At 54.2% G+C, this 27,643-nt stretch overlaps 9 protein-coding genes across 9 annotated transcripts; 2 read left to right on the top strand and 7 right to left on the bottom strand.

Annotated features, from left to right (window-relative positions):
* Positions 1 to 470: 470 nt before the first annotated feature.
* Positions 471 to 1,505, bottom strand: QC763_705250 (uncharacterized protein; the record flags this gene model as incomplete). Its single annotated transcript, XM_062915526.1, has 1 exon — positions 471 to 1,505. The coding sequence occupies one exon, from the start codon at positions 1,503 to 1,505 to the stop codon at positions 471 to 473; it is 1,035 nt and encodes a 344-aa protein (XP_062761493.1).
* Positions 1,506 to 3,849: 2,344 nt separating this feature from the next.
* Positions 3,850 to 4,320, bottom strand: QC763_705260 (uncharacterized protein; the record flags this gene model as incomplete). Its single annotated transcript, XM_062915527.1, has 1 exon — positions 3,850 to 4,320. The coding sequence occupies one exon, from the start codon at positions 4,318 to 4,320 to the stop codon at positions 3,850 to 3,852; it is 471 nt and encodes a 156-aa protein (XP_062761494.1).
* A 1,850-nt stretch (positions 4,321 to 6,170) lies between these two features.
* QC763_705270 (uncharacterized protein) lies at positions 6,171 to 6,536 on the top strand (the record flags this gene model as incomplete). The annotated part of the gene is made up of 1 exon (XM_062915528.1): positions 6,171 to 6,536. The coding sequence occupies one exon, from the start codon at positions 6,171 to 6,173 to the stop codon at positions 6,534 to 6,536; it is 366 nt and encodes a 121-aa protein (XP_062761495.1).
* A 470-nt stretch (positions 6,537 to 7,006) lies between these two features.
* On the bottom strand, positions 7,007 to 10,129 carry QC763_705280 (uncharacterized protein; the record flags this gene model as incomplete). Its single annotated transcript, XM_062915529.1, is given in 3 exon segments — positions 7,007 to 7,445; positions 7,464 to 8,185; positions 8,360 to 10,129. The coding sequence occupies 3 exon segments, from the start codon at positions 10,127 to 10,129 to the stop codon at positions 7,007 to 7,009; spliced, it is 2,931 nt and encodes a 976-aa protein (XP_062761496.1).
* Positions 10,130 to 10,987: 858 nt separating this feature from the next.
* Positions 10,988 to 11,803, bottom strand: CAB5 (Dephospho-CoA kinase cab5; the record flags this gene model as incomplete). The annotated part of the gene is made up of 1 exon (XM_062915530.1): positions 10,988 to 11,803. The coding sequence occupies one exon, from the start codon at positions 11,801 to 11,803 to the stop codon at positions 10,988 to 10,990; it is 816 nt and encodes a 271-aa protein (XP_062761497.1).
* An 874-nt stretch (positions 11,804 to 12,677) lies between these two features.
* QC763_0104010 (uncharacterized protein) lies at positions 12,678 to 14,590 on the bottom strand (the record flags this gene model as incomplete). Its single annotated transcript, XM_062906432.1, has 3 exons — positions 14,371 to 14,590; positions 13,380 to 13,874; positions 12,678 to 13,253 (listed from the first exon to the last, which is right to left on the bottom strand). The coding sequence occupies exons 1-3, from the start codon at positions 14,494 to 14,496 to the stop codon at positions 12,678 to 12,680; spliced, it is 1,197 nt and encodes a 398-aa protein (XP_062761498.1). The 5' UTR covers positions 14,497 to 14,590.
* A 310-nt stretch (positions 14,591 to 14,900) lies between these two features.
* TIM23 (Mitochondrial import inner membrane translocase subunit tim23) lies at positions 14,901 to 16,719 on the bottom strand. The gene is made up of 2 exons (XM_062915531.1): positions 15,533 to 16,719; positions 14,901 to 15,473 (listed from the first exon to the last, which is right to left on the bottom strand). Exons 1-2 carry the CDS (start codon positions 16,190 to 16,192, stop codon positions 15,411 to 15,413), a joined length of 723 nt encoding a protein of 240 aa, XP_062761499.1. The 5' UTR covers positions 16,193 to 16,719; the 3' UTR covers positions 14,901 to 15,410.
* QC763_705330 (uncharacterized protein) lies at positions 16,554 to 21,919 on the top strand (the record flags this gene model as incomplete). Its single annotated transcript, XM_062915532.1, has 7 exons — positions 16,554 to 17,056; positions 17,125 to 18,990; positions 19,011 to 19,241; positions 19,288 to 19,534; positions 19,589 to 19,893; positions 19,951 to 21,148; positions 21,206 to 21,919. Exons 1-7 carry the CDS (start codon positions 16,932 to 16,934, stop codon positions 21,917 to 21,919), a joined length of 4,686 nt encoding a protein of 1,561 aa, XP_062761500.1. The 5' UTR covers positions 16,554 to 16,931.
* Positions 21,920 to 22,250: 331 nt separating this feature from the next.
* QC763_705340 (uncharacterized protein) lies at positions 22,251 to 26,700 on the bottom strand. Its single transcript, XM_062915533.1, is given in 8 exon segments — positions 22,251 to 22,469; positions 22,478 to 23,806; positions 23,861 to 25,596; positions 25,666 to 25,731; positions 25,803 to 25,821; positions 25,891 to 25,949; positions 26,043 to 26,108; positions 26,172 to 26,700. Coding segments are annotated over 7 exon segments (3,201 nt in total). The 5' UTR covers positions 26,175 to 26,700; the 3' UTR covers positions 22,251 to 22,469; positions 22,478 to 22,554.
* Between the last annotated feature and the right edge of the window lie 943 nt (positions 26,701 to 27,643).

The following is a 27,643-nucleotide window of genomic DNA, read 5'->3' on the forward strand; positions in this document are numbered from 1 at the left end:
CATGCGATACAAAAGCCAAACAGAAGAAAAAGGCTTACAACTGAGCTCGCAGTTGAAGCGGTGGTATCCAAAATAGATGAAAAAACAAAAAAAAAAAACAAAAAAAAACCAAGACCAAAAAACGCTCGCTGTAAACAAAAGAAACACACACACACACACACAAAAAAAAAAAGAAAAAAAAAACCCCGTCCAAATATATATGCGCCGAAAAGGGTATGTCGACGATTTGTTCCCAGGAAGCTCCGAACCCATGCAAAAGGTGATGAAAGAAACGCCCCGATATGCCTTTGATGCTTGCGAACAATAAAGTGCGGTGGTGACAGGGGAAACTCTGTTGTTGCGCTTTGATGCCAAACCCTCCTGAAATCGCGACTATCGGTCGTGGCCGATGGGCGCGTTGGTTGGCGCGCTTACAACGAGGCTGTCGTCACGACTGGATAGCTAGCGGCCGATACAGGTGGCGATGGTTGTCACATTGTCGTCGCATAGTCCTGGTACCGACTGTCCCAGCCAAACGAGTTGTAGCCAACCGTCACACCGCACTGAGGAGCAAGCATGCTGGGCAGTGGGAGGTGGGGGATGGGCGACGAGACCAACTGCGAGCCGTAGAACAGACCAGCTGTGGTGTACGGCTGGCTGTAGGCAAGAGGAGGCGATGGCGTGTAGGACTCGCTGATGCCAATCGTGGCCCACATGGTAGGGCTGGTCGAGTCGGGCGGAGTCGAAGCTACACTTGGGCTCGAAGGCAGGATCTTCCAGGAATCGACGGGGGCTGGCATCGTGGTCGGGGTGGGCGCCTGGGACCAGATGTTCGCACCTGCAGGCGAGCTGGGCAGGAGCGGTGGCTGGCGGACGACATCGACGATCCTGGGCGGCGGCGGAAGCAGAGGCTTGACCAGGTTCATGACGGCATTTTTCACCTCTTCACTCTTCCCACTGAGCAGCTCTCCAGCACCATCCTCCTCGAGCCCCTCGAGTGCCGACACATGTGTCCGGAAGACAAACTTGTTGATGGCCTGGATGAAGTCCTCGTGAAGCTTCTTGCACTGTGTTTCCTTCTCGGACCAGTCGTAGGTGTTGGCCTTTGCATTGACACAGTGAATGTCCTTGTGGTACTCAATCAGGGACTCGATAGTGTCCGGCGTCAGCTTGTAAGCAACCTCGTTTCTCAGTACCATGTCGACGTGCACAATGTAGGCCTCGAGGTGGATGAGCTGGTAGTTGAAGATGGCCTCAATCAGCGGGTTGGAATCTTTCCTGAGCTCCGATTCGGGGCCCTTGGGCAGCATCAGCGAAGCCAGGGTCCAGATGGCATTTGGCGACGACAGGGTCTCGGTCAGACATCTTTGGTGTTGAGGTACACTGTTGAGTGGGCGCTTGATCCTGTTGATGCGCTTGAGTGTTTGCGTGAGCCACGGCTCTACCTTGGATCCGAGGACCACGTTGACGGAGGAAGCACGGGGAGCAAAGGCAGCTGCCGAAGCCGGGAGTAGTTGTGGTGGCATGGTCTGAGTGTACTTTGGTGTGTGTCCTGGTTGAGTGAGTACAAAGGGTGGTCGAGGTGGAGCAGGGCAAGGGCTTGGGATGGGGAACTAAGAGGGCGAGGGAAACGAATAGTAAATAAGAAACGAGGTGAGAAAGGTGACGGAGCGGGCGGTCCCAAGACAAGGGATTAGCATGCACGCCAGCAACCGCAAATGAGAAGAAGAGAAAGGTGGACGAAGTCTCGTGAGGGGGAAGAAGGAGGGTGAGAATCTCGTATAGTCCGGGTGCGAGGGCCCGTCGTTATAAGAGATCAAGTCCCGAAATGGGTACCTACCGATGGGGTCCCTGGTGTTGGGGGGTAGGTACTTACTTGGGAGGGGAAGGGTAGGGAGGAGGGGCGTGGCCGAGGACATGCAGGTCGATGGAGAGGGGACAGCGCCGATGGCCAGATGGGGCCAGGCGAGCGGACGGGACTGGGACCCGCCTGCAGCTTCACAGCAGCGCCCTCACCTCGACTGCTGTCTGCCCACTGTCCTCGTCGTCGGTGGAGGAGCAGCATCTGCGGGCAAACAGATCATCAATGGTAGCCTGGGCTGACTGGGCCTGGAGGAAGAACGGGGTGAGGCTGTCGGGTTTGCCGCGGCTTCGCGTCAGCGTCGTCTTTACTGAGGGCAAGTACCTCCTCATACTACCACCCACTGCTGCCGCATTCCCGGACGCTACAGACGATATCAGACCCTTGACACTTATAAGTCGAGATAAAATCACCATCTTGGGACGATCTCCAAAGTACCTTTTGTTTCGTACCACCCCCAGGTTTCATGGCGCTCTTCTCTGAGCATATGCAGTGTGGCACAAGAATACTTGATCCGATCCCAGCCGCTTGACTGGTGACAGGATACGATAGGCACGTTTGATGGAAGACGGGGGACGGAAGAGATGGGACAGCAGCCACACCTGGGGTTTGCGCGGCCCATCGCCATCTGCTCTCTCTCGCTCTTAGGCCCAAGGTGAAAGAAGAGAGGAAAGAAAAGGGAAGAAAGTCCGTGGGCTATGCTGCCACTTGCATATGCGCAATGGCCATCGAGGGCGAATGGCTGGTCCGGCTTGTGGTCGGTCGCATGCGACCGGAGCTGAAAGCTGCAGATGTGGACGGTGCAAGCTTACAGCTACACTACGAACAGCGCCACATCTGGAGTAGTGTTACAGAGCACCGTACCGTAATTACACGGCTGTAAGTCTGAACGTCCGCCAAGAGAAAAGGTCGCCAGACTAACACCCGGCTAGACTCGCCCTGTTGAAGACTTCTCCTGGCTGGCGTGGCTGGCAGCAAGCTGTTCAGACTCTCTTATGACAGGCCTCTTGACAACAAGTCAAATCATGCAGCGAAATGACTCCTTTTTCGTGTTTCGCTAGTCGAAGAGTAAATGACGCGTCCCGCAGCAAGAAGAGCGCGTATCACAGCTCCCGGCCGATCGTAGGACTTTTTTTTTTTCTCATGGGGGATTTTTAGTTGCATGAGCCGTGAGGAGTCATATCGATATCCGCCACCGCCCAGAATCTATATGAGTGGCCCGTCGAGATCCCACCAGAAACTGGAACTGGTAATTCGGGTAAACAGTGAGGCGTCAACTGAATACCTTGTGTGAATGGCTCCAGGACTTTCAGATAACGTCCGTGGTCGGGCAGCCAAGTCTGCAGCCAACTCTTGTTCTGAAAAAGAGCATCGTTTCTGACTTGTGACTTGTGACTTGTGATATTGACAGAATGACCGTCACTCCAAGGTACCATCCGCTCCCTTATTAGCGACACCGGCGTCCTAAGATAAACTGCCATGCAACTGCATGGTCTAGATTAAACACTGTTCGTGTTGCCGCTGAATGGACAGACGGTCGCTTGAAAAGGCGGGTGCCGTTTGTGATGGGCCACCTCTTCAGTCATGCATGAAGCTCGCTTGGTGAGGCCTCAAGAGCCATATTGTGCGGTCCATCACGCACACCATCTGGGTCTTGATGGCTTGGGATGGGGTTCCCCCTCCTTGCAAGCCGCCAAAAAACGTTCGAGAAGAAAGCAGTCGGAGCATGTTGGCGGCGGGGAAGAGACAAAGGCATCATTTGCCATGGCGAGATTGTCTAAATCTCAAGCCATCGTCGTGATCACAAGATATACCTCAATCTTCCCTTTGCCCAGTGATATGAAGCGGTGCCCTAGCCCGAAATCATGACGAGATGACAGAGACGGCGTAGCCATGTTGAAGGTTGCCCTGGAACCAAGGCTCCAACCCCATGACTGCATATCGGTAAGATTAGGAGTCCTTCCGCAGTAGACGCAAGAAGCGAGGAGCCGAAAGCGAAAAAGATATCATCAGCTTGGCCACAAGGAAACATGAAACACACAAGCGCGCTGCTGGAGGTGTTCTTCTCTTGTCTCAACTCCCTCAGTGGCTGACTGTCTGCCCATCAATAAAAGATCCCGCCCACCCCTCCCGAACATGCCGGTCTTGTTGCTGGAAATCTTGCTCGACGCCACACGTTCGACTTTCTTGGGCCCAGCACTCGACCAGTATGTCCCGATCTGGGCATGCCGCAGGAGGAGGATGGGACCCAGCCAGCCGGCTACACGTCCTGCGATGGCGATATTCGACACCGACTGGTCCCTTTGTCGAATTGTGCGGCCAGGGGTGGGTTCCGGAAGGAGATGTTCGAGTTGCAACATGCCACTGGCATCCCACTGGCACCCCCAAACGGGCAATATAGAGTGCAGGAGAGGGGGAAGCATCGCCAGTGAATGCCAGCCTCTCGTCTGTCCCGTGTCATGGATGACAAGAGCAGGCATGGCATGGCAGACCATGCTAGCGCAGAAGGTGAGCAAAAAGGTGTGTAAGTTGGGATCCCTGCTATTGAGCCTCATTGGCTGCCGGCCTGACGCCCTCCTCCGGCCGCCATCTTGGAGAAAGACCGAGGATACGGCAGGCGATTGGGTGAAAAACTCGAAACGAGGGCAAAAGGGTGGTGCCGCTTTGCGACGTTACTGCAGACCTGGGGTGGCCTAGAACCACCTACCTGACGTCCAGCCTGCCAGATTAGAAGTGAACGCGAGGCTGCTGTAGAACCGGCATCTGTTCCTGTCTGGGGTGTCAAATCTCCGTATACTTGGTTATCATAATCATGGTGGAAATGATGACGATGCTGATACTGATGCTTGGTGTTGATGCTGCTGGAAGCTGAACGTGGAGCTACCTGCTGCTGTGAGGGCGAGGTGAAGTCTGTGAGAGAATGCCCAGACCTGCCCAGCTGAATTACGAATACATGGAGAGGGGTTTGTGTGTATCCAAACTTGGAAGCACGGTGGATCTGCAGCCTCTTCTCTCTGCAGCCCCACTGTTTCCAACAACGCAACTACACTTATACACACTGTCACTACAAATTGTGGCTTGGCTCATGTGGCTTGCGTACTCTTTCCTCTCTTGCGTGACGGGAGGTGAGGCAAAAAGTGCCGTCTCTTGCCGCGCAGCAGCGCACACTCGTGACTGACAGTCACTTGACTTCGGCCAGGCTTCCTTCTTCGGGCCAGTGTCCCGTGATCGCAAATATTCCTGGATCTCTGTGAACCTCCTGTTTCGGCCAAACACGCCCACTGCCCACTGCCCACTGGCAGATCGTCTCCTGCTCGCGACCACAGTGCGGATCACCAATGGCTTCAGCTCGATAACGCCTGACTCTTGACTCCCTTGTTTTACTCTGCGTGGGGTATCACGACCCAATGATGCCCCAGCGGGTATCGAGAAATAAGACAATTCGACGCGAGGGACTTTCAAGAAAGGAGAAAGGTCACAAAGCTTGGAAACTGGGTTCGGAATGGACAACCCCGCTGGCGAGGGCGAGGAAGAGGAAGGCGAGTTTACCGCAAGAAACAAAAAACATTCCTCCCTGTTTTCGCCGTGATCCTTCGCCGTCTTCACCGCTAGAAGACCGGTTTATCGCCTCAAACCCAAGTCCCTTGTGATCATGACTCCTCGACTTGAAATTTCTCAATAAGGAACCCCCCATCAACGGGGGGTTGACGGATATCGGATATTGGCCCCTCTTGTCTTGTCCTTCTCCCGTCTCCCGTCGTGCCGGGCGGGCCTTGGCACCGTTGACGTCACTCTTTTGGCTTGTCAAGATCAAGCCTGTCAGGGGTCTGTCCAAGTCAACATCAACGTCAAAACCGAACTGTATTACAACACACGCCCAGCGATCTGCTAACAAGCCTCACCCCGGCCTGCCCGCCTGATGCCCAACGTGTTTTTTCTTCAATTCAAAGCCAGGGCAACTGAGGCGAAGCCGACCTTGAAAAAGGTGAAATGTGGGGCCGCCCCGTTGCCCTCGGAGGCAGCCGACTCAGCCGACCGACCGATCGACTGCCGAACAACCCTCACCTTAACGTGGCCGCCACGTACACCCGGCAACTCTAACGCCACATCTGAAGAGATCCGAGAAAAAGGGTGTCATTCATCATTCAAGCGAGAGAAAAAAAATCATCTATTTTCAGCTGGCTCAGGGTAGCGTAGAGGAAAAACTTCAAGGATTGCCCCTCCCTCTTTTTCAAAGTTACGCAACCCCTGAATGTGGGGAAGCCTAGCTAGCTACGCTACACCCGAGGGTTAGGGTCGGGGATAAGGGCTCCCTCGCGCGCCCTCTCAAATGGTCACCGATCAGAGATCGCTTCGGTCAGCAGGTGCAAGGCCTCGTCACTGCAGCCAACTCACATGTAGGCCCAGCCAACAACTTCCAACCTACCTACATGACCAGCCGATCAAGGGAGTTTATGCATACAGCATGCAAACACGGAGAGGAGGACCTGTCGGTATACCCGGAAGCAAAGGCAGATTTTGTGGGAATGCTGTTTCGGCAGTTGTACCTAGACTGGTCTGCCTTATGCTGGTGGTGGTGGTCAGCACCTTGGTTGGGACAGCCCCACATTCGCTGCCTGTTAGCGTACCGACGCAAGGGAAAGGGGGCTCAGCCCAGCGGTTCAGTACTGGCACTCTTTGGAGCCGAGGCCGGTGAGATAGGCGGTGGGTTGGGTTACTCGATCTTTTATTGACGTTTGGAATGTTGCTTCTTTGAAGATGAAAGTGTGCTCGTGACAACTGGGAATGTACAGCCACGACACACGATTCCTAAAATATATCTTATTTTCCATCTTCCTACTCAAAGACATATACCATCCGTAAAGGCCTAAACTCTCCGTCGAACTGCTGTGGTCATATTGTGGCCGCTGAATAGCCCAACACCAAACCAGATAATGTAAACAAAACCAAACAGAATATTCCACACACATCCCAACTTCACCCGCCCAAATCCCATATAATAATCCTTCCCTCCGCACCTTCCCCCTTTACCAATCCCCCAACCCAGTAATCCCCTCCTCCTCCTCTCCCTCCTTCTTATCATCATCCCACCCACCATCATTCCCCCCTTTATCCCCCCCCTCTTTCTTCTTCCCATCATCACTCTTGTTCCCACCCGTAACACTGCTAGCAACAGCAGCAACCAACCCCCCCCAACCCGCCCAGCCCCCACCCAAAACCCCCAAGTTTATTCCCCAACTTCACCCCGCCATCATCCTCCTTCCCAACAGGACTAGGAGTCCTAAACTCCCCCTCTGCCTTTTCCTTCCCCTTATCCACCTTCTTTTTCTCAGGGGAGTTTGGCCCCGGTGTCTCGTTCCATGAGCCAGGCATGGACATCTCACTGTTGTTTGGTTTCTTCTTGTCCCACGGATTCGGATCGACGTTTTCGTTGTCCGAGTCGAACTGGTCTTGGGGTGAAGGTTGAAAGGTGAGTTTTTTGCGGGAGGAATTTTTGCTGGTGCTGGTTCCTGTGAGGGGGGCGGGTTTGGGGAAGGTGAAGGGTGAGGGGGGTTTAGAGGGGGGGCTGGGGTCGGGCCAGGTGTTGTTGTTGTTGTTGTTGTTGTTGTTGTTGTTGTTGTTCTCGTTGCCCCAGCTGTTGTCATTGGAGGTATCATTGTTGTCACCCGAGTTGTTGTTGTCATCGTTGCCCCAACTGCCGCCGCCGTTGGTGTTGTTCTCAGCCGAGGTATCATTGTTATTGTTGTCGTTGCCCCAGCTGTTGTCGCCGTTGTTGTTGTTATTCTTGTTGTTGTTGTTGTTGTCGTTGGAGGTATCGTTGTTGTCCCCAGACGAGTTATTCTCATTACCCCAACCGCCACCCGCATTGTCATTGGAGGTATCGTTGTTATCCCCAAAGGTGTTGTTTTCGCTGCCCCAACTGTCGCCGCCGCCGTTGTTGTTGAAGGTATCATTGGAGTTGTCGTTGGAGTTGTCGTTGGAGTCATCATTTCCGTTGCCCCAACCCCCCCAACTGTTGTCATTGGAGTGTTCTTTGGAATTGTCGTTTCCGTTACCCCAGCTGCCACCGTTGTTGTCATTGTTGCCATCATCAGACCCGGCCTTGGTGCTCTCGGTGAACTGAACAGCAGGAGAGGCCGACTTGCCCTTCTTCCCTCCTTTCTTGTTCTTCCCTCCTTTGCTGTTACTTCCGCCCTGGTTGTTACCTCCGCCCTGGTTGTTACTTCCGCCCTGGTTGTTACCTCCACCGTTGTTCCCTCCACCGCCGTTGTTGCCGCCAGAGCCAGAAGCCACATTCGGAGTTCCCTGCTGCGTCCTAGGTGTCCCCCGGCCCTGGCCCTGCCCCTGTGACACCGAATCATTCGGCCACATCGGAGGCACAGCGTTCAACTGCCACGACCCCGGCATCTGCTGCCACTGCTGGTACCCAGCCATTCCCTGCGGAGTAAAGTTGTGAGGACCGTAAGCCCCAGGCTGCACGGGAGGCTGCATCACAGGCGGCGGAGGACCCTAGCCTCCCCACGCAGGACCGCCAGGTTGATGGGACCAGTAGGGATTCGGGCAGTCTGTGTGGATGATGTTGGTCACAGGATGCACAACACCATCCCCGGCGTAGCCATAGTTCTGGAACTGGGGGTGGATAGGAGCCGGCGGAAAGCCCGCAGGCACAGCGGGCTGCTGAGCTGGGCTGTCAAAGACTTGGACATGACCGTCTAGGTAGTAGGCGTTGCGCGGTGGTTGGACGGTGGCTGAGCGAGAGGGGACATGCTGGACGGTGGCTGATCCCTGGGCGTTGTTCGAAGACTGGTTGCCACCGTCGGGTTTCTGCTGATCAGACTTGTTCTGGTTTTGGCTGGTACCAGAGCTGTCGCCGGCAGCCTTCTTGTTGTTCTGGGGGTTATCCTGCTTGCCCCTGTCTCCCTTTTTATCGTCCTTCTTGCCCTCCTGCCTCTCGTCCTTCTTGTCGTCTTTCTTGCCCTCCTGTTTCTCGTCCTTCTTGGCATCCTTGTTCACACCCTTCTTGTCATCCTGCTTATCATCCTTTCCGTCCTTCTTCCCATCCTTCTTGCCCTTGTCATTCCCCGCAGAACCACCCTTCTTCTTCAGACAGTCCGTAAGCAGCGCCGCGGCTATCTCCTTTCTAGTTCGGGGCTTGCTCAACTCCCGGCCCAGGAGTCTCCGACCCTGAATGCAGTTCTCGCAGCCGCATGTGGCATGGGGCTCCAGATCGGGGGTGACAAAGTCGTCAGGAGGGCCCGTGTCTTGCTTCTTCGTGTTGTTCTGGCCCGACTTGTTGTCTTTTGACTTGTCCTCGGTCTTATTGTTATCAGCCTTCTTCTTGTCCTCTGCTTTCATGTTGCCCTCGACCTTCTTCTCCGCCTCCATGGTCTTGCTGGACTCACCCTTCTCGTCAGGCTCGGGAGGGGCCAGTTTAGCCTCGGCCGGCGTCTTGCTGCTCTGAAGCGGCACCTTTGCGACAAAAGTCTCGCCCTCGCCGTCGCTGCCCGTATAGACCTCGACCTGAAATTTCGGCTTCTTGGCTGTGGTGTTGACAGGTTTCTCCGTCTCTTGAGTCTTCTTGACCTCCTTGGGTTTGGCAGAGTCAGCCTTCTTCTCCTTTGACGGAGATGACTTGGGATCGCTCGGTTGGCCCTTTGTTTGCTGTTGCTTGTAAGCCTTGGAAACTGCCAACGCTATAGCCATGGCGCGCTCCTCCTCGTCTGAGTCAACGTCTGAAAAGATCTCGGAAAGTCGCTTGGTCGTGGCCGCCTCGATCTCTGCCTTCCTCTTGGCCTCCTCTTCTTTCGCTTTCTCTTTGGCCACCTTCCTGTCTTGAGCAGCGTGAACCGTAGCAATTATTCTAGCCTCAGCTCGGGCAATGACAACACTAGCCTTTTTAAGTGCGGCGGCAGCGGCAGCAGTAGCCTCGATGTCGACGGAAGCCGTCTCGGCTTGGGCAGCTTGGGCGGCTCTTGCTTTGTGACAACTCTTGTGCTGTCGAGGATGACGGGACTCGCCATGCTCGCGGTGCTCGTGGTGCTCACTGGCTCGATGCATGGTGGGCGGCTGAGCAGTAGTCGAACCTTGTTGATCGTAGTATCTGTCTCGGGACGGGGACCGATGCCTAGAGGGGGGCCGGGGTCTAGAATCGCGGCGCCTGTAATCTCTGCCTCTGTACTCTTTCTCCTCTGATCTCCGTCTCTCCGGCTCGGGTGTTGTCAGTCTCTCCTTTTCGGTGCGAGTGAGATTGCGTCCCATAATCCACTCCATCATAGTATTGGGAGGCATGGCTGCGGTCAGCGAGCCGCAGCGAGCAGTGCGACTTTGGTGATGTTGGAGACAAGAAGAAAAGTCAAACAACGACTATCAATCTCCTGAAGTGATAGTGACGGAACGGAAACAGACCGGTAGCGGTGTTGAAGGGCGAAGAACAAGGAAAGAATCGAGAAGGAGCCTCTCGATCCGAGCGGGTGTTTGGAGGAAAGGAAACAAGTTGGGGAGGGGCCAACGGCCCTGAGTGAAGAAGAGAGAACGACGAGAGGGGAAATACTTGGCCTGGTGTCGAACAGTAACCAGAGATGAAAGTAGCCGCAGAAAGCAATTTGCTGTGAAGGAGAGTATGCGCTGAAAACTGTAGTCGCAAGGTAGGAAGAAGCTTTGTATTTGCAGGAAGAATTGGCTATTACAGCAAAGTCGGTGGTGGGGGGTGGAAGGGAGATTTTTGCAAGAAAGGCGGGTCACGTTGCTGGAAATTCACTTGAGATGGAAAGGTAAGGGAGCAAGTTGAGTGTTTGAGGAAGTCGCTCAGAAGGTCGTGGGTCTGCCCGTAATCCTCATGTCGTCGACTGATGCCCTGCAGTTTGAGGCTCAATGGAGATGCCCCATGGCCCGTGTCAGTCGACATCTGCCATTGAGATTCCCGTCGAGTCTCTCTCATTGACTCGAAGCCTCCCATTCCTCGTCGAAACCACGCAGTTTGAGGCCCCGTTCAACCACAAGTAACCAACACAAACAAGACCTTCGAGACAAAGAGACGCAGAAAAGAAAGAAAATACATTAACCCATCAACCCTTATGTATCTCACAAGTTCAAAGCTCTCATCATGTACCGTGTTCCATAGTCCCGACCCATCTTCATCACCACCAACTACAGCTTAGCCCTCTCCCTCCTCTCCTTCTCCTCCCACTCCCTCTCCCCCCTCCAATTCCTCCACAACCCCCACCCTCCAACAACCAACGCCAACGGAGGACAAACCCACAAAACCCACCCCCACCACCTCGGGCTCCCCCTCTCCACCTCCTCCATAACCCTCCTCAACTCCCTCTTCAGATCGTCCTTATCCCCATCATTCCAAACCACCACCCCCCCACCAAAAGCCGCCCTCTCAACCTTTTTCATCACCCCCCCCTGACTCCTAACCCGATTCTCCGCATCCTCCCTGCTCAAATGCCCATCCCGCCTCATCAACCTCTCCATCTGAACCTCCTCATCCCTTACCCCAACAACCATAACCTGTCCCACATACCGATCAAGCTTACTCTCAAACAACAACGGCACATCCAACACCACCGCCCTTTTCCCTTTGACATACTCCCTCACCACAGCCCAAAACATGGCCTTCCTCACAGCAGGGTGCACAATCCCGTTCAGCACCCCCCTGTCCTTCGCCCTCTCCGGACTAGTACCGAAAACCCTCCTCCCGAGCGCAGGTCGGTTCAACGGGCGGCCTTTTCCGTTTGGTCCATTCTCCGGCATGTCCTCTGACACGGGGACGAGTAAGTCGGGTGTGCTGGGGAGGAAGTGCTTCACAATGGCATTGTAACCCGGCGTGCCCGGCTCGACGACCTGGCGGGCGATCAGGTCGGCGTCGATGATGGGGAGGTTGTAGGGTGGCTGCGATAAAAGGGAGGAAACGGTTGATTTGCCCGTGGCTATCGAGCCCGTGAGGCCTATGAGCAGCATTTTTGGCAAAGTTTCTTTCTTTAGTGACTTTTTGGTGAATATGAAATTGATGATAGGGGTTGTGAGATAATGGCAAGAGTTGATGAATGAGTACAAGTTTCAGTATATGTGAACTAATAAAATGGGAAGCGGGTTTCGTTAGCCAGTGCCCATGGCAATCGTATGATGATGCGGGGAGGAGGATCCTCTTCTTCCTCCAACACCTTTTTGCCGAGCTTCTCCAAGCTGCTTTCCCCGATTCAATCGACAGCCTTGGCACAAGAGGTAAAACCCGCCTTCGTCATCGCAAACGGACAATGGCGTGCCCGGCACTAACACTTTCACCCCAATTCCCCTACCAAAAACTGTTAATATCCCGCCAAGCCGGGTCAAATCTGGGGTTCGCTTTGCATGTGACATCTGTGGCGTGCTGTCAGGGGCCCTTGGCCTTCTGTAGCGGCCCACTTTCAGCCTCACAGCTCCGTTTTTGACCTCCTTCAACCTTCACATCTTCACCAGGCACTTCACGGAGCATAGAAAAATATCAAAGGAATGTATTGAGCCGTATAAAACCAGCGCAGAAACCATCCCATAAACGCCAGCGATAAAGAACCGTTGCCCATTCCCTTTAGTACCATCGCCAAACCGAAAAGCACCCATGCCCATCCCATGATACTATTTCCATCCATCTAAAAGATGACCATCCATGAGACCCTGACGTGAACTCAATCCTGTACCATCTAGAGGAAATTATTGAACCGACTAGATTAAATAAAGGCAACGCAGCCAAAAGAGATCTGCCTCAAAGACAGCAGATTGTTCGTCAAAGGCATCGCTAACAACACCAGCTCGTTAGCCAACATGCTCCACAGTCAACACCAAAGTATACTCACCTCTAGACATCAGGAGGAGCCTCAAGACGCTTGGCATAAAACCAACCATCCCTCACATACCACTTGTGCTTGAGCCGATCAATCTGACGACGCTGGTAGAGACCCCAATGGCCATCCACCTCCTCCACCCACCACTCCTTGTACGGGTCTCTGTTGGCCGGCATAAAGTCCTGAGGCTCGAAACATCCCTCCTGCTTGGCATGCTCAATGTCAGCAGCCAATCGCTCGCTCTGAGTGAGGCCAATGCCCAAGGCAGGCTCAAAGTGGACGTGAGGAGGCTGCACACCAGGAGTTGGGCTGCCAGGGAAAGCTTGGTGGCCGTGACCGTTCGGCATCTGCATCAACGGATTCATGCCAGGCTGCATCCGAGAGTAGGCAATGCCGGCGCCGGGGAAGCTGGGCGGAATGGGACCACCTTGAGGGCCAAACATGCCCATGGCAGGCATACCAGCGCCGGGCATGGCGGGCATGGTGACGCCGGCGGGGGACAACACCACAGGTCCCTGAGGACCCATCATGTAGCCTCCTTGGAGGGCGTAACCACCCATCTGGCACAAGGGAGTGTCTTGACCGGTGACCTGTGAAAAACTTGATTAGCAGCTGTCGCACAAAATCTGACTTGAAAAAGCACATCAAAGACCACTCGGTCGCCTGTTCGATGACTGAATCGAAACAAAAAGTCGGAAACTGCTGGCGTCAATTACCTGAGGAAAACCAGCAGCCGGGCCAGCAAAATAAGCCATGCTAGGGGGATCCCGACGAGGGATGTACGTCTGGGTCATAGGTCCAAACTGGGTGGAGGGCAGCTGGGGCTGAAAGTGAATCCCATTGGGGTTCAGGACAGGAGGGGCAGCCGGGAAGGCACGCATTGAGCGTAGAGGGGTGGTCGGCCTGGCGCCATTGCTGCCGTTCTGGTCATCTTGTTCCGACTTCATCTTGCTGGTAAAAGGACTCGCCTGCGGATGGGGTGGGAAATCGAGGTCGAAGCGAGCCCTTTTATGAGGAATCAAGCCGACAGCTGGGGCAGGAGCTGCTCCCATAGGCTGCCGGGCCGCACCTGTGCCCTCATCGTACCCATCTGGTTTGCGTTTGAGGCTGATAATCTCCGCCCCCAATAATTCCATTTTTTCGATCCACCTCCCCGCTCTCCCCATCTCTGATGGCCATCTCCCGTTCAAAATCATCTGCCGCGTCTTGAACTACATATCCCAAGACTTCATGTTCAAGCTTGGTCGGGAGCGCATCGGGGTTCTTGGTGAGCCCTTCAAGTCTGAGGTTCAGTATCTCGCAACCAGTAGCTAGGTGGTCAATGGTATCAGAAAGCTTGGCGAGGAGCTCATTCTGTTCTTTGATTTGGTCGGCAGAATCGTCGTCCTTGTTCGGCCCAGAGGCGGGGCCTCCTATGGTGAGCATTTTGAATGTGTGGCGATCGCCGGTTGTGTGGGTGTTGCGCCGATACAAAAGTCGACAGGACCGCAGAAGTCGGTGATCTTTTTATCCTCAACAATAACACCCCCATTCACTTGAGCAGGTCCTCAATTGCTCCACGAGCTCACTTGAGCCTTGGCCATTGGAAATTATTGTGGGTTCAACCTGGCCATCTTCACTCACTGGCTTCAGTGCTCAACTTGCTCTCCCAGCCGCCTGGAGGTGCCAGCTGGGAGCAACTAACCCTTATCAACACCGCGTACGTACCGTATCTCGAAGAATCCACATGTTTCTGGTGCGGCTCCAGTGCCAGTGGTAGCGTTGGGGATTGCTACGCTGGTTGCTCCCGCGTTCGTGGGTTGTCTTGGTGATTGGCCAGCAGGGGAGGCACATGTCGTCGAAGTGAGTGGATGGTTCGGGTTGGATCAAAATGTGAATTTTGAAGACTCTACTTGGGTGCGGAGAAGAGAAAGGAGACAAATCCTCAGGACGACCTCAGATCACAAGACAGAGCACAGTGCGGAGATCAGCCAGCAAGGAAGGCACCACGGGAGCAGTCAGGTCTTGGTCACACCGGCCAGCGAGTATCGTATGTTGTCGCTGATAGCACTGTGTAGTCATCAAGTTGTTCAGAGGGCCATTTTACAGCTATTCAGATTCACAAAGGAGAGCTGGAAGAAGGTCTTTTGAGTGGACTCTGGTCAACGAACAACACACGATGAGCTCTGTGGATTTTATGGATCTCTGCCTGATGCCAGATGGAAGGACTTAAAACCCCTGAATTGTGTCACCTTGGCATCAGACAACCCCTTTCGATCCGGACCTCCCATATATAAGAGTAGACATTTCGACTGCCTGGCACCATAACACCCAAAAATAGTCCGGCAAAATGCCACCAAGCTGATCAAAATATGCCACATACCAATTCGTCCTGTCCCTTCACCCCAGAGGGAACAAATGATTCTATATGACCACCAAAACACCGCTATTATACAATTTCCATTGGGAGGAGAGAATACCCTTGCGCTATGCATAAACCCGTCCGCCACCCTAGGTACCACCCCTGGCCGAGTTTTTCCCACATTCATCTTCGTACACATCACCCTCGAGCCCTCCGTAAGCTGAATTTACATATAGCAACCGCGAGGTGGGCCGGGCACCAAGTTTCGAGGCAAGTCTGCTGCGATCTCGGGTCGATCAAGGAAGAGATTTATCGTCGGCGAAGCTCACAGGGGCTCCCGTAGATGCCATCGAGTCATCTCGTTTATTTTCGTAGGAAGTGCGATCACGATCAACATGGTCCTGCTTTAAAGGTTCTCGAGCTCCTTGTGTTGCGGTTGGCTTGTGGGGAAGAATGTGCGCCGGGTGATCTATAACACAATTAGTTCAACCTTCTTGAGGTAGAAATCGGAACACAAGGAAGACTTACCGCCCAGAGACCAGCCACCGAGGCCACGAGACCACCCGAAATCATCATTGGCCGGAGACCCCTTGTGCTCTTGAAAATCGCGCCGCTGATGCCACCCGCTAGAATCATGTTGGCAGCATCGTGCTTCCCCCTGACGTAGCCAATGTATGAGTTGACGCAGTTGTACACAATAGCCACCACACCCGCCGAGTTGCCCAAGAAAGGTCCTCTCCTGGTGATCGAGTTGAGCACCGTGTTCAACCGCAGCTTTGGCGGCTGGTCGGCCGACCTCCTCAATCCTTCTTGCAGACCCCAAGCACCTCCTAATGTCAGACCTGCCAGGTAGGTCACACCGGTGCCGTAGCAGAGATCGTCTGTGAAGCCGCGGGATGGCAGTACCGACTGGCCACCGGGGAGGTCTGTGAGGGCAGAGTCTTCGAGGCTGAGGTAGTCGAGTGTGTCCTTGTCTATGCCAGCGAAGGCATGTAGTTGTGTTGGGTCGGCGAAAGAAGAGGTGCCGAGGAACTGCTCAACACCCTGGGCCTGGGTTGGGTCGAAGGGAGCTGGGGAGGAGGCAGAGCCGGTGCTGGTGGGTGGTGACTGTGTGGTGGGTGGCGGCGCAGTCGATGAGGGGGTTTGTGACGAGGACTTCTTGCCCGTCAGGGTATCCCAGAGAGACATTTTGGCGGCGGAGGGGTAAACCGGACCGAGAGGTGACAAAGATAGAAGCCGAATTGGATGGAGCGGGTGCTGTACGACGGGGTGGGCGTCTACACGGCGGGTTCGCAAGACGGGATTTGGTGCGCTGAGGTCTGAGTGGGAGAGAGCTGCCGGGTCTGGGGGTCACGTCGGCGGCGATCGATAAGCAGTCAAAGCCAAAAAAAATTTACTGGCCATGAGGATGGCCCGTGCACTAGCTCGGGCTTGGCACCCGTGTAGAGATCTACGCAACTACCGCTGGAAGACGTAAGACAATATGTATGTTGAAGTAGGTAGTGCGAATTACGTTCTTCTATGCCGCTGGTCAACTAGATGATAATATGAACTTGAAACTTGGAGAGTCCCCTTCAACTCAGTGTTGTAAGCGTTGTAAGCTGTATTAGCTCTCCCATAATGACGGCAGCCAAGACCAAGGTGAGCAAGGTGAGGGTGCTTGTAATTCACGGTGAGCCGTGACAACCCTATCCCCGTACAACACCCAAAATTTCTCCCTTTTCTGGCTGTCGCATATTCAAGTCCAGGATATACTCATTTGAGCTTACTGAGAAGAGAGCTATATGCCGGCGATTTGAGGCTCTTGCAGTTCTACAATCTTTTATTCTCACCACTTTTGTTGGGAATCCCATCATCGCACCTTCTCTGAGCTTTCATATTTCACTACCCCTCCTTCTTTGATAAATTTATCAAGACCCTGCCAAGCATGGAGGGGCATACCTCAGACGGCAGCATCGATGCACTCATTTCTGGACTCGGCCCGGAAATCTTTGAAAATGCAAACACCATCTCAAAATGGCTGTTGAGTCGGCCTGAAGAAACCAGACCCCAGTATGTTCACGTACCTGTATCTCACCCACATAGGCAATTCATTTCACTAACAATTGCACTCTCAACAGGCTGGCCGAGGCCCTTTTCCAGAAACTCTTCCAGGATGCCTCACAGGCTCGCCAATATCATGGAAATGGTCACGCCTGCGTCAGGCTGTGCAGCTTTGTTCAGCAATGCTTCAAGTCTAGCGACCAGACCTTGAAGAAGTGGTCCACCACAGAGGCTCTCACTTTGGAGCTCTTCCTCTTCTACTTGGAGTGGTACGAACACGATCCTCACAGGGCCCTGCGCCTGATTCTGGATGTGCTTGTAGCGGCTTGCACCGACAATCCTTGCCCCGAGACAGGACGGGCCATCAAGGGACGCGTACTGGAAACGCTCGTCCAAATCATCACTCGAAAATATCCCAAGCAACTGACAAAATCAGGACTTCAATGTCTTGAGCATCTCCTCAGCAAGCGCGTGGTCTCATTAGACGACATAGCTTTGACCTACAAACAGGTAGAGCCAGCAGTGGCTTCTCTGCCGAGTCTTGAGCTCTGGAAATCATTCGTCTTCCATCTGTTTTCTTGGATGGAACTTACCTATGTTTGCCCTCTGGCCGGAAAATGCATCGTTCATGTTTTCCGCGGTCTAGACAGCGCTGCGGCACTGGATCCCACCAGAGGGTTCGACGTTGAGTTATGGCGGCAATGGTTACAAGATGCCCTTGTTCAGAATCCAGAGATTTTGGAAGACATCAAAAACTATGTGCTGGTGGCCATCTTCAAGACTGATAAAGCTGCGGCTTTGAGACTGTTACATGTTTTCAACAAGCAGCAGCTCTCTAACAACCAGCAAGGATCCGATCAGGGTATTTTACTTCAGCTGGCTACGTTGGAGCTGGGCAAGAAGACTGGTCTGGTGGACGAGCCCGCCAGCCAGCCTGAGGAGTCAAAACACCTTGCATTGGATTCGAAAGTTTTGGGGACACTGCTTGGCCATCCCACCATTTCGGTGAGATGTAGCGCTCTGTCCCTGGTGGTCTCATCTCAGGCCACCACCAAGCCTCTTTCAGAGGATGCCTTCAGCCTGTTAAGGACATACCTGGCCGCCTTTCAGGCGGATTACGATGCCAAAGTCCGTAACGAGGTCCTTGGACTCACCAAGAATCTGCTGAAGCGTGTAAAGAGCATCATCACCGTTGCTCGACGAAGTTTGGCCGATTTTGCAAACCGGGAATCCCAACTCGCCGCTGGCGGTAATGCCGAGCCACCTCTGAAGAAGAAGAAGAAGGCGGGTCCTGAAGCTGCTCTGAGGGATGCTTCCGAAGCGAAATCCGTTCTTACATCGCACCAAAACTTCCTAGAGTGGTATGTAGGCTTTCTCAGAGACGAGCTGATACCTACGGCGTCCTACCAGCGCCATATTACTGCTGTGAAAGCTGCTCTTTTGGCCGTCAGAGTTGGAAAGCACGCCGCTGCTACAGACGATACTGTTGATGAGGATGTGATCCGATTAATCGCTAATGATCCTACCTGGACTCGTCTTCTTTTCGATCTTCTGTTGGATCCCTTCGACGACGTCCGAGAGGCTGCTTCGACACTCTTGAGTTTGATACCACAAGAACTGATAGCTAGACCTGTGGCCCAATCACGGAGTTCAGAAACGCTCCTCGACATCCTTCGGAGCTTCTGTGGACGGGCTAATGCGTTGGCTGACAGAACTGGGCGAGCTGACCATGGTGATGGAGCCGCTCGGGCACAGGGTCTTTCATGCAGCTGGCTGAATGCCCAACAGCTGCAGATTCAGTACCTGGCAGAAATTATCAGTGGTATTGAAGCCAAGATTTCCAAAGCGGAACAAGATTTAGGACATGCGGCAATCGAGAGCCCTGTTCATGCCGATTTTGCAGCAATTAGGCAAGTCAACGAACATGACGAAGCCAGGGCGTTGTACTGACATGTCTATTCAGCTATGTCTGGCAGGTGCTCGCCAAGCAAACTTATGCTGAAACCGAGTTAGAAGCCCTCCGCCAACTTCAAGAGCGGATATTTGGTGGAGCGCAACGGATATGGCTGGCAGTCAAACATGTTCTTTGTGATGACTCCCCGGAAGGCCATTTGCCCGAAGAAATGGAAGACATTGAAGGCCTGGACACCAAGGACCTTCTTAGCTACAGCTTCCGCGCGGTCCACGAGTCTAGGTACGGTCATCTTGCCCTGCGTGCAAACCCTGCTAACCGTTCCTAGTAACCTCTTGCGCCTCATCATGGGGACCTTACGGTTGAAGGCAGTGGCCGGTGTGCCTTTTCCTCCTCTAGAGGTGTTCAAAAAGACAGGTTACCTGACTTTTGAACAACTGGCTCAGCTGAGACATCGTGGTGCCTTCTCTACAGTCTCGTATACTTTTACGAACTGTTGTCAACTCACCCAAAATCTGAAGACTGTGTACCCTAACGCTGATGAAGAGGCTGATCTGCTTCGTGACTGGTACAAGGTAAGTAATCAAGTTTTGTTGTCGAAAGAATGGCTGCTGATCTGTCTACTTAAGGGGGCAGTAGAGTGCATCATGACCCAAGCATCGACGACTCGCCGGTCGGCAGGCATTCCATCTCTTATTGCCGCTGTTCTGTCGGCGAATGCCTCTTCTCCATCTTTCGACGAAGTCTACGGCAACCTCGAGCAAATTGGAAAGAAACCCGTAACGCAAGCTGAGACTGATGGCTCCAACCTTCCGCAAGTTCACGCCCTCAACTGCCTGAGAGAAATCTTCAGGAGTTCGCTTCTCAGTAAGCGCGCCGAGGGTTACTTGGCCAGAACGCTGCATCTTGCTTCAACCAGTCTGAAGTCTGAAGTGTAAGTTCGTCGAAATAGGCCGTGAATATGGAGATAGCAAAACTGACAAGAGGTTAGCTGGGCAATCCGCAACTGTGGCCTTCTCCTTCTGAGAGCGCTCATGGATTGTCTGCTCGGCACCGGCGAGAGCAAGGCCATCATCGAATCTGGTTGGGACGGCAACTCTGTTCGTATCTCGTACAACAAGTATCCGGAACTACCAGATATCATTCTCGGCCTTCTTGAAGCAGACGATGTCGACGCGGGGCTGGCCAACTCTGCCGCTGCGGAAGCGGTATTCCCCGCTCTTGACATCATTCGTCGTGCTGGCCCTCCAGAGGAGCACAGAGGCGAGCTGCGGAAGCGCATTGAAAACTATCTTGGCAGCAAGGTTTGGCACGTTCGTGAGATTGCTGCCAGAACCCTCTGCTCCTTCTTGTTGAGAGAGGATTGGGTGTCTGAGATTGGCAAGCTTCTTGAGCAAGCCGGCACTTCGTCCAATCGGCTTCATGGCGCTCTTCTCACAGCGAGATTTGTTATTGAACGCAAGTCAGACTTGGGCAGTGACCTAAAGACAGAAAATGCTTGGGCAGAGTCTCTTGTGGAGATTCTTGCTACCAAAAGCGAGGTCTTTGGACGCTGCCCAGAGGTGGAAGCGGGTTATCTTGAGATTCTCAACCTGCTCATCAAGCTTCAATGTCTGACCACAGACAAGCTGACTTCCACTCTCCAGATCTCAACCAAGACCGGGAGCCCAGCTTCGGCGCTGTTGGAGATGGAGATTGCTCTCGGACTAGTTCACGAAACAGCTTCGTCCGGTGACGTTGCCGGTCTCCGCAACTACCTTGTCGAGCTGCTAGCTAGAGATGTCAACGTCGCCAGCCGAATGCTCGAAGCCATTCCAGCTGCCTTCTCCCAGGCGCAGGATGACAACTCCAGGGTCCGGTCAGAGATTTGCCAGTTGTATGTTGAGGTCTGCAGCACTTCACCTGCCCCTGAGGTCCGCGCGGTGTCACTCGCCAACCTCGGGGCGCTGATGTCGGCCATGCTCTCCAACGGTCATGCTTCCGAATTGCCCTCCCTGTCCCAGCTCGACACCCTCTGGTCAGACCTCACAAAGTGGTCCATCAACCCAGAGCTATCTTGGGCCATCACCGAAACAAGCGGCACAATAATGGCTATTCTCGCCTCTTGCCACAGAGACAACCTCCCAGACTTGGACCAAAGACTCCGTAACTGGGGTGCTCTGATTTCAGATTCTCTGCACGTCGACAATGTAAGTCCCCTTTCCCCCATCCCCTTTCTCATCACCCACTAACTGTGTGCCCCAAAGTCATTCGACACCCGCCACGCCGCCGCTTTCTCTCTGCATACCTTTTTTTCCCTCATCCCCGCTCCCCTTTTCCGAACCGCGTACCTGCCGGCCTTTTCAGCCCTCTACACAGCCCTAACAGACGACGACGACGAAATCCGCGAGGTTGCCGCGCTCGCGGTGTCCAGTCTCACGGCCCAACCAGCAACAGCAAACATCTCGTCCAAAACCCTTGTTACCTCCCTCCTCCCTTCTCACCTCCCCACTCCAGAGTTTTTTTCCCTTGCCATCTCCCATTTAACCTCTGGTAACGTCCCAGCGGAAACAAAACTCGGCAAGGCGCTCGACTTTGACGACGCGTTATTCGCAGCAGAGGAGCAGAATTTGTTTGTTGACGAGGTTAGAGAGGCGAGGGAGTGGAGGAGGGGGTTGGTGGGTGCTATTGAGGCTAACAAAAATGGGGAGAGGGTTTTGAAAGAGTGGAAGGAGTGGACTGTGCAGGGGCTGAAGGCGGTGGTGAAGGTGATGAAGGAAAAAAGAGAGGATGGGCCGTTGGGGTGGACGAGCGATCAAAAGGTTTTTGCTGTTGTGGCTCGGGTTTTGATCTCTGCGAGGGGGGTGCTGGCTGTTGATGAGGGGGAGGAGGTGGAGGTGTTGTTGGGTGAGGTGGTCGAGATGGGGAGGGGGGGTTTGTTGCATGGGGGTTTGGTGGGGTTGGCCTTGGAGGAGGTTTGAGTGTAGAGCAACAATCGAGGAGAAAAAAAGGGGTTAGTGAAATCAAGATGTTCTTTTTGACAGATTGATAAGTTTCTACACGGACAACAAACCTACACACAGTGAGAACTCCCTCGGAAATATATGTAAATATGTATGTACGGGCTGTATGTATAATGTATTCCATCTATTTATTAACCCGCCCATCCCATCCCATCCCGCTTACTACACCCCTAACCCTGTTACAAAACACATACACACAACGCTCCTCCTCCTCCTCCTCATCCTCCTCCTCCTCCTTATCCTCCTCATCCTCCTCCTCCTCCTCCTCCTCCCCATCCCCATCCCCAACCTCCTCCTTTGCCTTTTCCTCCCTTGATTTCCCCCAGAAAAAAACCTTTTTGATGATGCGCCAACCACCTAGCTCAACATAAAAAACAAGCAAAACAAACCAAAAAATCTAAAATCAACGCCGCCAATCCACCATCGACATGCAAAGTATGCCCCCCTTCCCCCAATCAAACATCTAAACCTCACACGCACAAACAAAGCCCATGCCATCCGCTGTAAACTCAAAAACTCAAGACAGAGAGAGAACAGGATAATGAACAACTTTTTTTCTTCTTCAACAACCCCCTCTCAGACTAGAGAAAAAATCACTTCATACTCTGCCTCCCCCCCTTCTTCCCCCTCGTAGCATTAGCAACCGGCTCAGACACCACCTCAGCCACCACCGCAGCAGCAGCAGCAGCCTCCTTCTTCTTGGTCGGCTTCCTCGACCTCGCCGGCGGCGGCTCAAGACTGTGCAAGTGCCCAATCTCTTCCATCGCCGTCGTGTTCGTCCAGTTCAGACACCTATACTTTGGCTTCTCCTCCTCCTCCTCCTCCTCCTCCTCCTCCTCCTCCTCAACCGGCGCGGCAGGAACCGAGTGCCTGACCCGTGTGCTCCTCTTTCCCTTGTGAGGTTCCGGAGACACCTCCTTGACAGAGGCGGTCTCCTCTTCTTTCTTTTCTGTGGCGCCATTGGTGACAGACTCCTCTGTTGGGGCGGCGGGAGCGGCGGGGGTGTCGTCGATGCCGAGGTATTTCCTCCTGTTGACCATGTTTTTCGCAATCTTGTCGCGGTAGTTGACCAGTTCCTTGCGGAGCTTCAGCTCGTTGACGCCGCGGGGGTCGAGCCAGGTGAGAAGCTTGTCGACGTCCTCCTCCCGGTCGTAGTAGCCCCACTGATGGGCGTTGAAGACGCTGGTCTTGCCTTCTTCGAGCTTCTTCCGCTCTGGGACCGTCATCTCAAACTTGGCCTTGTACTCCTCCTGATACTCCTCCTTCGTGTCGATGTAACCCTCCCTCTCCAGCTCATCCGGCCCCTGCACCCAAATGCAACCGTTGGCGTACTCCGCCTCGGCTGTCGAGCTGTCTGGCAGACCACCATACGGCATGCCGTTTCTCTCGAACCAGTAGTATCGGTTCCAAAACCTGTCCTTGCCCAGGACTCTGGTTCTGGGACAGTCGGCTTCTCGGAGGTCATTGTCGATGATGGCAATCTCCTTTTCGCACTCGGCAATGTCGTCCTCCTTCTTTTGAATGTCTCTGAGGACCTTGGTGAACTGTTTGGACTGCTTAGGGACCTTGGCAGCGGCCTCGGCCTTTTCCTTGCGCTCGGCTTCCTTTTCGGCTTTGCGCTTGCGCTCAACGGCACGGTCGTGCCCCCGCCGGAGCTTCCGGCCATCCTCTTCAGAGTCTGGAATCTCGTCAGATGTGTGGTTAGCTTGGAGGTCATCAACATCAGTCATCTTGACGTCTCCATTTGTGATGGCGACCTTGGTAGGCTCCAGAGGTGGGCTTGGCGGGAGGTTATCTGGAAGGAGGATCTTGCGCTGATCATTCAGGCTCTTCAACTCCTCGATTCTGCAAAGATGTTAGTGATCCAGTCTCCATGTCAGACATCTCCGGACCACTCACAGTTGTTTCCTCTTCCTCTGCCACTCAATCTTTTCCTTCCGGTAGGCAGTCATGGTCTCGCTGCAGTCCTCCATGTACCCACGGATGGCCCTCGTCTCAGCAGTCAGCATGCAAATAATCTGCAGCGCCTGCACCCGATAGTTGACATCAAGTGTGGCATATTTCCGCCGAACCGTCTCCCGGCTGGGCTCGATGTCGACTGGAACCAACTGCTCCAAGAGCTCTTCACAGCTAGCTTTGAGCCGCTCGCTCTTAGACAGCTGGTGCAAAAGCCCCACCATGATGAGCTCCCAGCCGCCATCCTTGAAGCTGCGTTTCCTCAGCTGCTCGATCCAGTCAAAGCCCTGAAGCACCTCTTCGGCACGGTGCCCCGGCGCATCTTCCATCTCCGCCTCCTCTTGCTCTGCCGCCGCGAGTTCTGCCGCAAGCCGCTCCGCCTCCAACTTGGCCATGCTGCTTCTGGTGGCCCGCCCGGATGGCTGGGGCTCTGGTTCCGGAGTCGGTGCCGCACTCTCTTCCGGCTCCTCTTCTTCTTCCTCCTCTTCGAGCTCTGGGAGCTGGATCTGGACTTTGCCACCCTCCGCCTCAGAGCTCACCAAGATCTTGAGGACGGAGCAGTGAATCTCTGTGAAAAGCTCGACTGGCACCTCTTCCGAGGCAACAAGCATGGCTTCCACATAGTCATCAAATGTGAAGGAGTCGAGCTTGAAAATTTCGCAGTACACGTTCAGAGTGTCCCAAGTCTCCAACAACGGGCCAACACTCTTCATGAGAATCTTCTCGCTGAAGGGAGATTTGGACTCGGCATCCACTTCGACGGGCGCGTCTTTGCACATAAACTTTAGTTGTGGCCTCACATGGCCCCTGAGGTTCAGCTGCAGGTCCTCGATGGGATACTTTGGTGGAGGTGGGGGCGGTGGCGGCTCGGGCGTTTGCGGTACCATTGGTGGTGGAATCTGACCGCGGAAGGATATCGGAAACTGGAACGGATTCCCAGGAAGTGGCAAATGCATAAACTGGCCAGGCTCGTGCGTGTTGCCGTTGGCTTGCATCGCCTGCTGCTTGGCCCTAAGAAGAGCACGCTCTGCCTGGGCAGCCTGCTGAGCTTTGGATTTGTGACTTTTGGGCGCCGGCTTCAGCTCGGGCAATCGAACGGGACCGGTAGGGCTAATCGATCCCGACAGCAAGCTCGAGTCATGATTCGACATTCTTTTCTGCGCCTGGAGCTGCTTGCGCTCCTGGAGCTTGGTGTCGAAGCGCAGGTGGGCCGGTACGCGCGTGTCGATGTGGTATTTCTCGGCGACCTCGTCCTTGACCAGCCAAGGTGCCCCATTCCAAGCTTCTCTCGTGACTGTCTTCTTGATGTACTGGCGCAGTACCTGCTTTGTGAAGATTTTGCGATCCCGAAATATATGCGCATCGTCGACGACCGCCTCCTCGGCAGGCGACATGGTCAGACTGACAAAGTAGGTCGCAAAGGGTTTTGACAATGTCCCGTCGGGAAGCATTTTGCCACCAAAACGGGTCTTGTCCCTGACAATACCAGCGAGCTTCTCGGTGTGGCCTATAACTTCCACCAACACGGCCTCGCCGGGATAATAGTCGTTTTTGAACTCGTCGTATATCTGATCGACGAGCGTATCGATCCGAGAAACTGTCGAAAATTGGACGCGTCGGAGAACGGGGCCCTTGAGAGCTTCGGGGAAGATATCATCGACCTCAGCGGCATTAGCGAGCTAGGCAGGGCAAGAACCCTCGTTAGTATTTTGCCGGGATGAAGGAGGAAGAAGCCGGACCAAGCCTACCTCGCTCTCGAGCGCATCAAAGAAACTCAACCCAGAGTGACCGGTTATAGTACAGATGAAGCGTTTCTGCAAGAGTGTGAGTATAACTAGTCACGCAGACAGAGCTACTCGAGAGTGGAAAAGGGGGGGTGCCATACTTGCTTATAAAAGTCCATCCTGAAACACAATGTTAGCATTTTGAAAGTCAGAGGAGTCAGAGACAAGCAGTGGACGTGGTTGACATACCGGTTCAGATAGTCTTCATAGGTGGTAAAGACCTCGCCGGTCTGAGGGATGTGCCATACCTAGTAGCAAGAAAAAGTTAGAAACCAATTCAATTGACCAGGGGGTGAATTCAGGAGAAAGGGGGGAGGGGGTGGGGGTGGTAGTAGACACACCTCCTGCTGCTCATCATCAATATCAGGCACGGGCAGAAACTGCACCGGCTTGCGCTTGAATTGCACCTGAACATTCACAGTGGTTAGTGGTGACATGGGGACCACGGCGGGCGAAAAGCTGCGGCCTACCATGCCGGCGGCGGCAAGGGGGAGAGGTGCCGCGCTATGTAAGCCTCAAACAAAAAAATATCGGCTGCAAGGCTGGGGTTCAGCCTCGTGGATTTGGAAGTTGTGACGGTCAGAGAAGTCAGGGTGAAGACGCGGTGAGGTAGATGATGGGGACGCGTTGAGATGTTGAAGAAGAGGAGGCGGTGTTGTGCGGTCTGGGGTCGCGATCCGTGGCGGGTTGGGTGGAGAGGTCAGGGTTCGCGGGCGGTGCGGGTGTTGTGTGCGGGTGCCCAGAGGAGAGGAGCTCGCCGAACGTACATGCAAGCAAGGCGGACGGGATTGTGACGGATCAAAAGGATGCTCTTCTCGAGCTGTCCCTGGGAGATATCTCTTGATGTTTGAGCGAGGCGCGGCGCGGCGGTTGTTGCTGGCGCTGCAGGCAAGAGTTCGCAAGCCGTGGATTCGGGAAAAAGCTGGAGGGCGGTGGGTGGGTGGGAGAGTGGGAAGTTGGAGGATAGAGGAAAAAGTTCAACAAGGGGAGGAGGGCGCGCAGGTGATAGGTCCAGCGTGGTGCTGGTCTCCCGGACCCGCCAAGCAGGGACGGCATCCCATGGCTCCAGCTCCGACCCCCAAAAAGGGCTCCTCCTCGTCCACACCTCGACCCCCCAGGAACCCTATCCTCCCGACAACCCGCCCGACCATGCAAGCTTTGCCCACGTTCTTGTACTCGCCATGCTCGCCGCGACGAGGGCTCTCGAGTGAGCTCTGGAACATCCGAATCCGACAGGGCATCAATTATTTATGTCCAGTAGACTGCTCGCCAAAATTTGTTTTCCAAGGGTAGGGGTCCGCTCTTCTTCCACGCCAGAGCCGAGCCAGCTCTCGAGGCCCCCCGGTAGACCACCGCCCGCGTCGACCGTTGGGCTCCGCCAGTACCTCCCCCTCCAGTCCCCCGGCACTGCTATGGGATAACACACTGTGTTCTGCACCATTTTGCCACCCCAGAAACAGAGGGAAAAGCATCAATGTTGTATTTCTTTCAATCCCGTGTTGATGTTGGGAGATGTTGCCCCTGAATCGGAATTTGGACGTTAAACATTGTATGTGCATGTGCTCGCTGTTTTTGGCAAGTACCAGTACCTCCGCTCTCGACACGTCCACTCAGCCATGTCAGCGCAATCAGCCCAGCATTACACCTGCTGCATCGGCCCTCGTCGCATCTGAGAGGAATCGTTGATGCATTCAGCATATTGTTTCCCCCCAGAATATGCAGAGGTGGCGTACATGGTCTGCACCGTGCAAATGCTTGTACCGGTACTTTGTGACATCTTCTGCGGCGTGTTGCTCGCGGCAATCGCCGTGTGTAAGTCAATCTACAGGCAGATCATTTCTATGACTTCTCCTTCTTCTCTGGTGAGTGGCATCGGAAAAGACTCCGGGGGACGGCTGCGCGGGTGCAGCGTGTGTCCAACTGATGCTTCCTGTTTGCCTCC

The sequence above is a fragment of the Podospora pseudopauciseta genome, assembly GCF_035222475.1.
Source record: "Podospora pseudopauciseta strain CBS 411.78 chromosome 7 map unlocalized CBS411.78m_7, whole genome shotgun sequence".
In the NCBI taxonomy this organism is placed as follows: Eukaryota; Fungi; Ascomycota; class Sordariomycetes; order Sordariales; family Podosporaceae; genus Podospora; species Podospora pseudopauciseta.

What these genes read in the sequence shown, in the direction of transcription:
- TIM23 (XM_062915531.1), bottom strand. Translation starts at nt 16,192, where the DNA reads ATGTCTCTCTGGGATACCCTGACGGGCAAGAAGTCCTCGTCACAAACC. An exon ending in CGGTGGCTGGTCTCTGGGCG is followed by an intron (nt 15,474 to 15,532) that starts GTAAGTCTTCCT and finishes ATTGTGTTATAG; the next exon opens with ATCACCCGGCGCACATTCTT.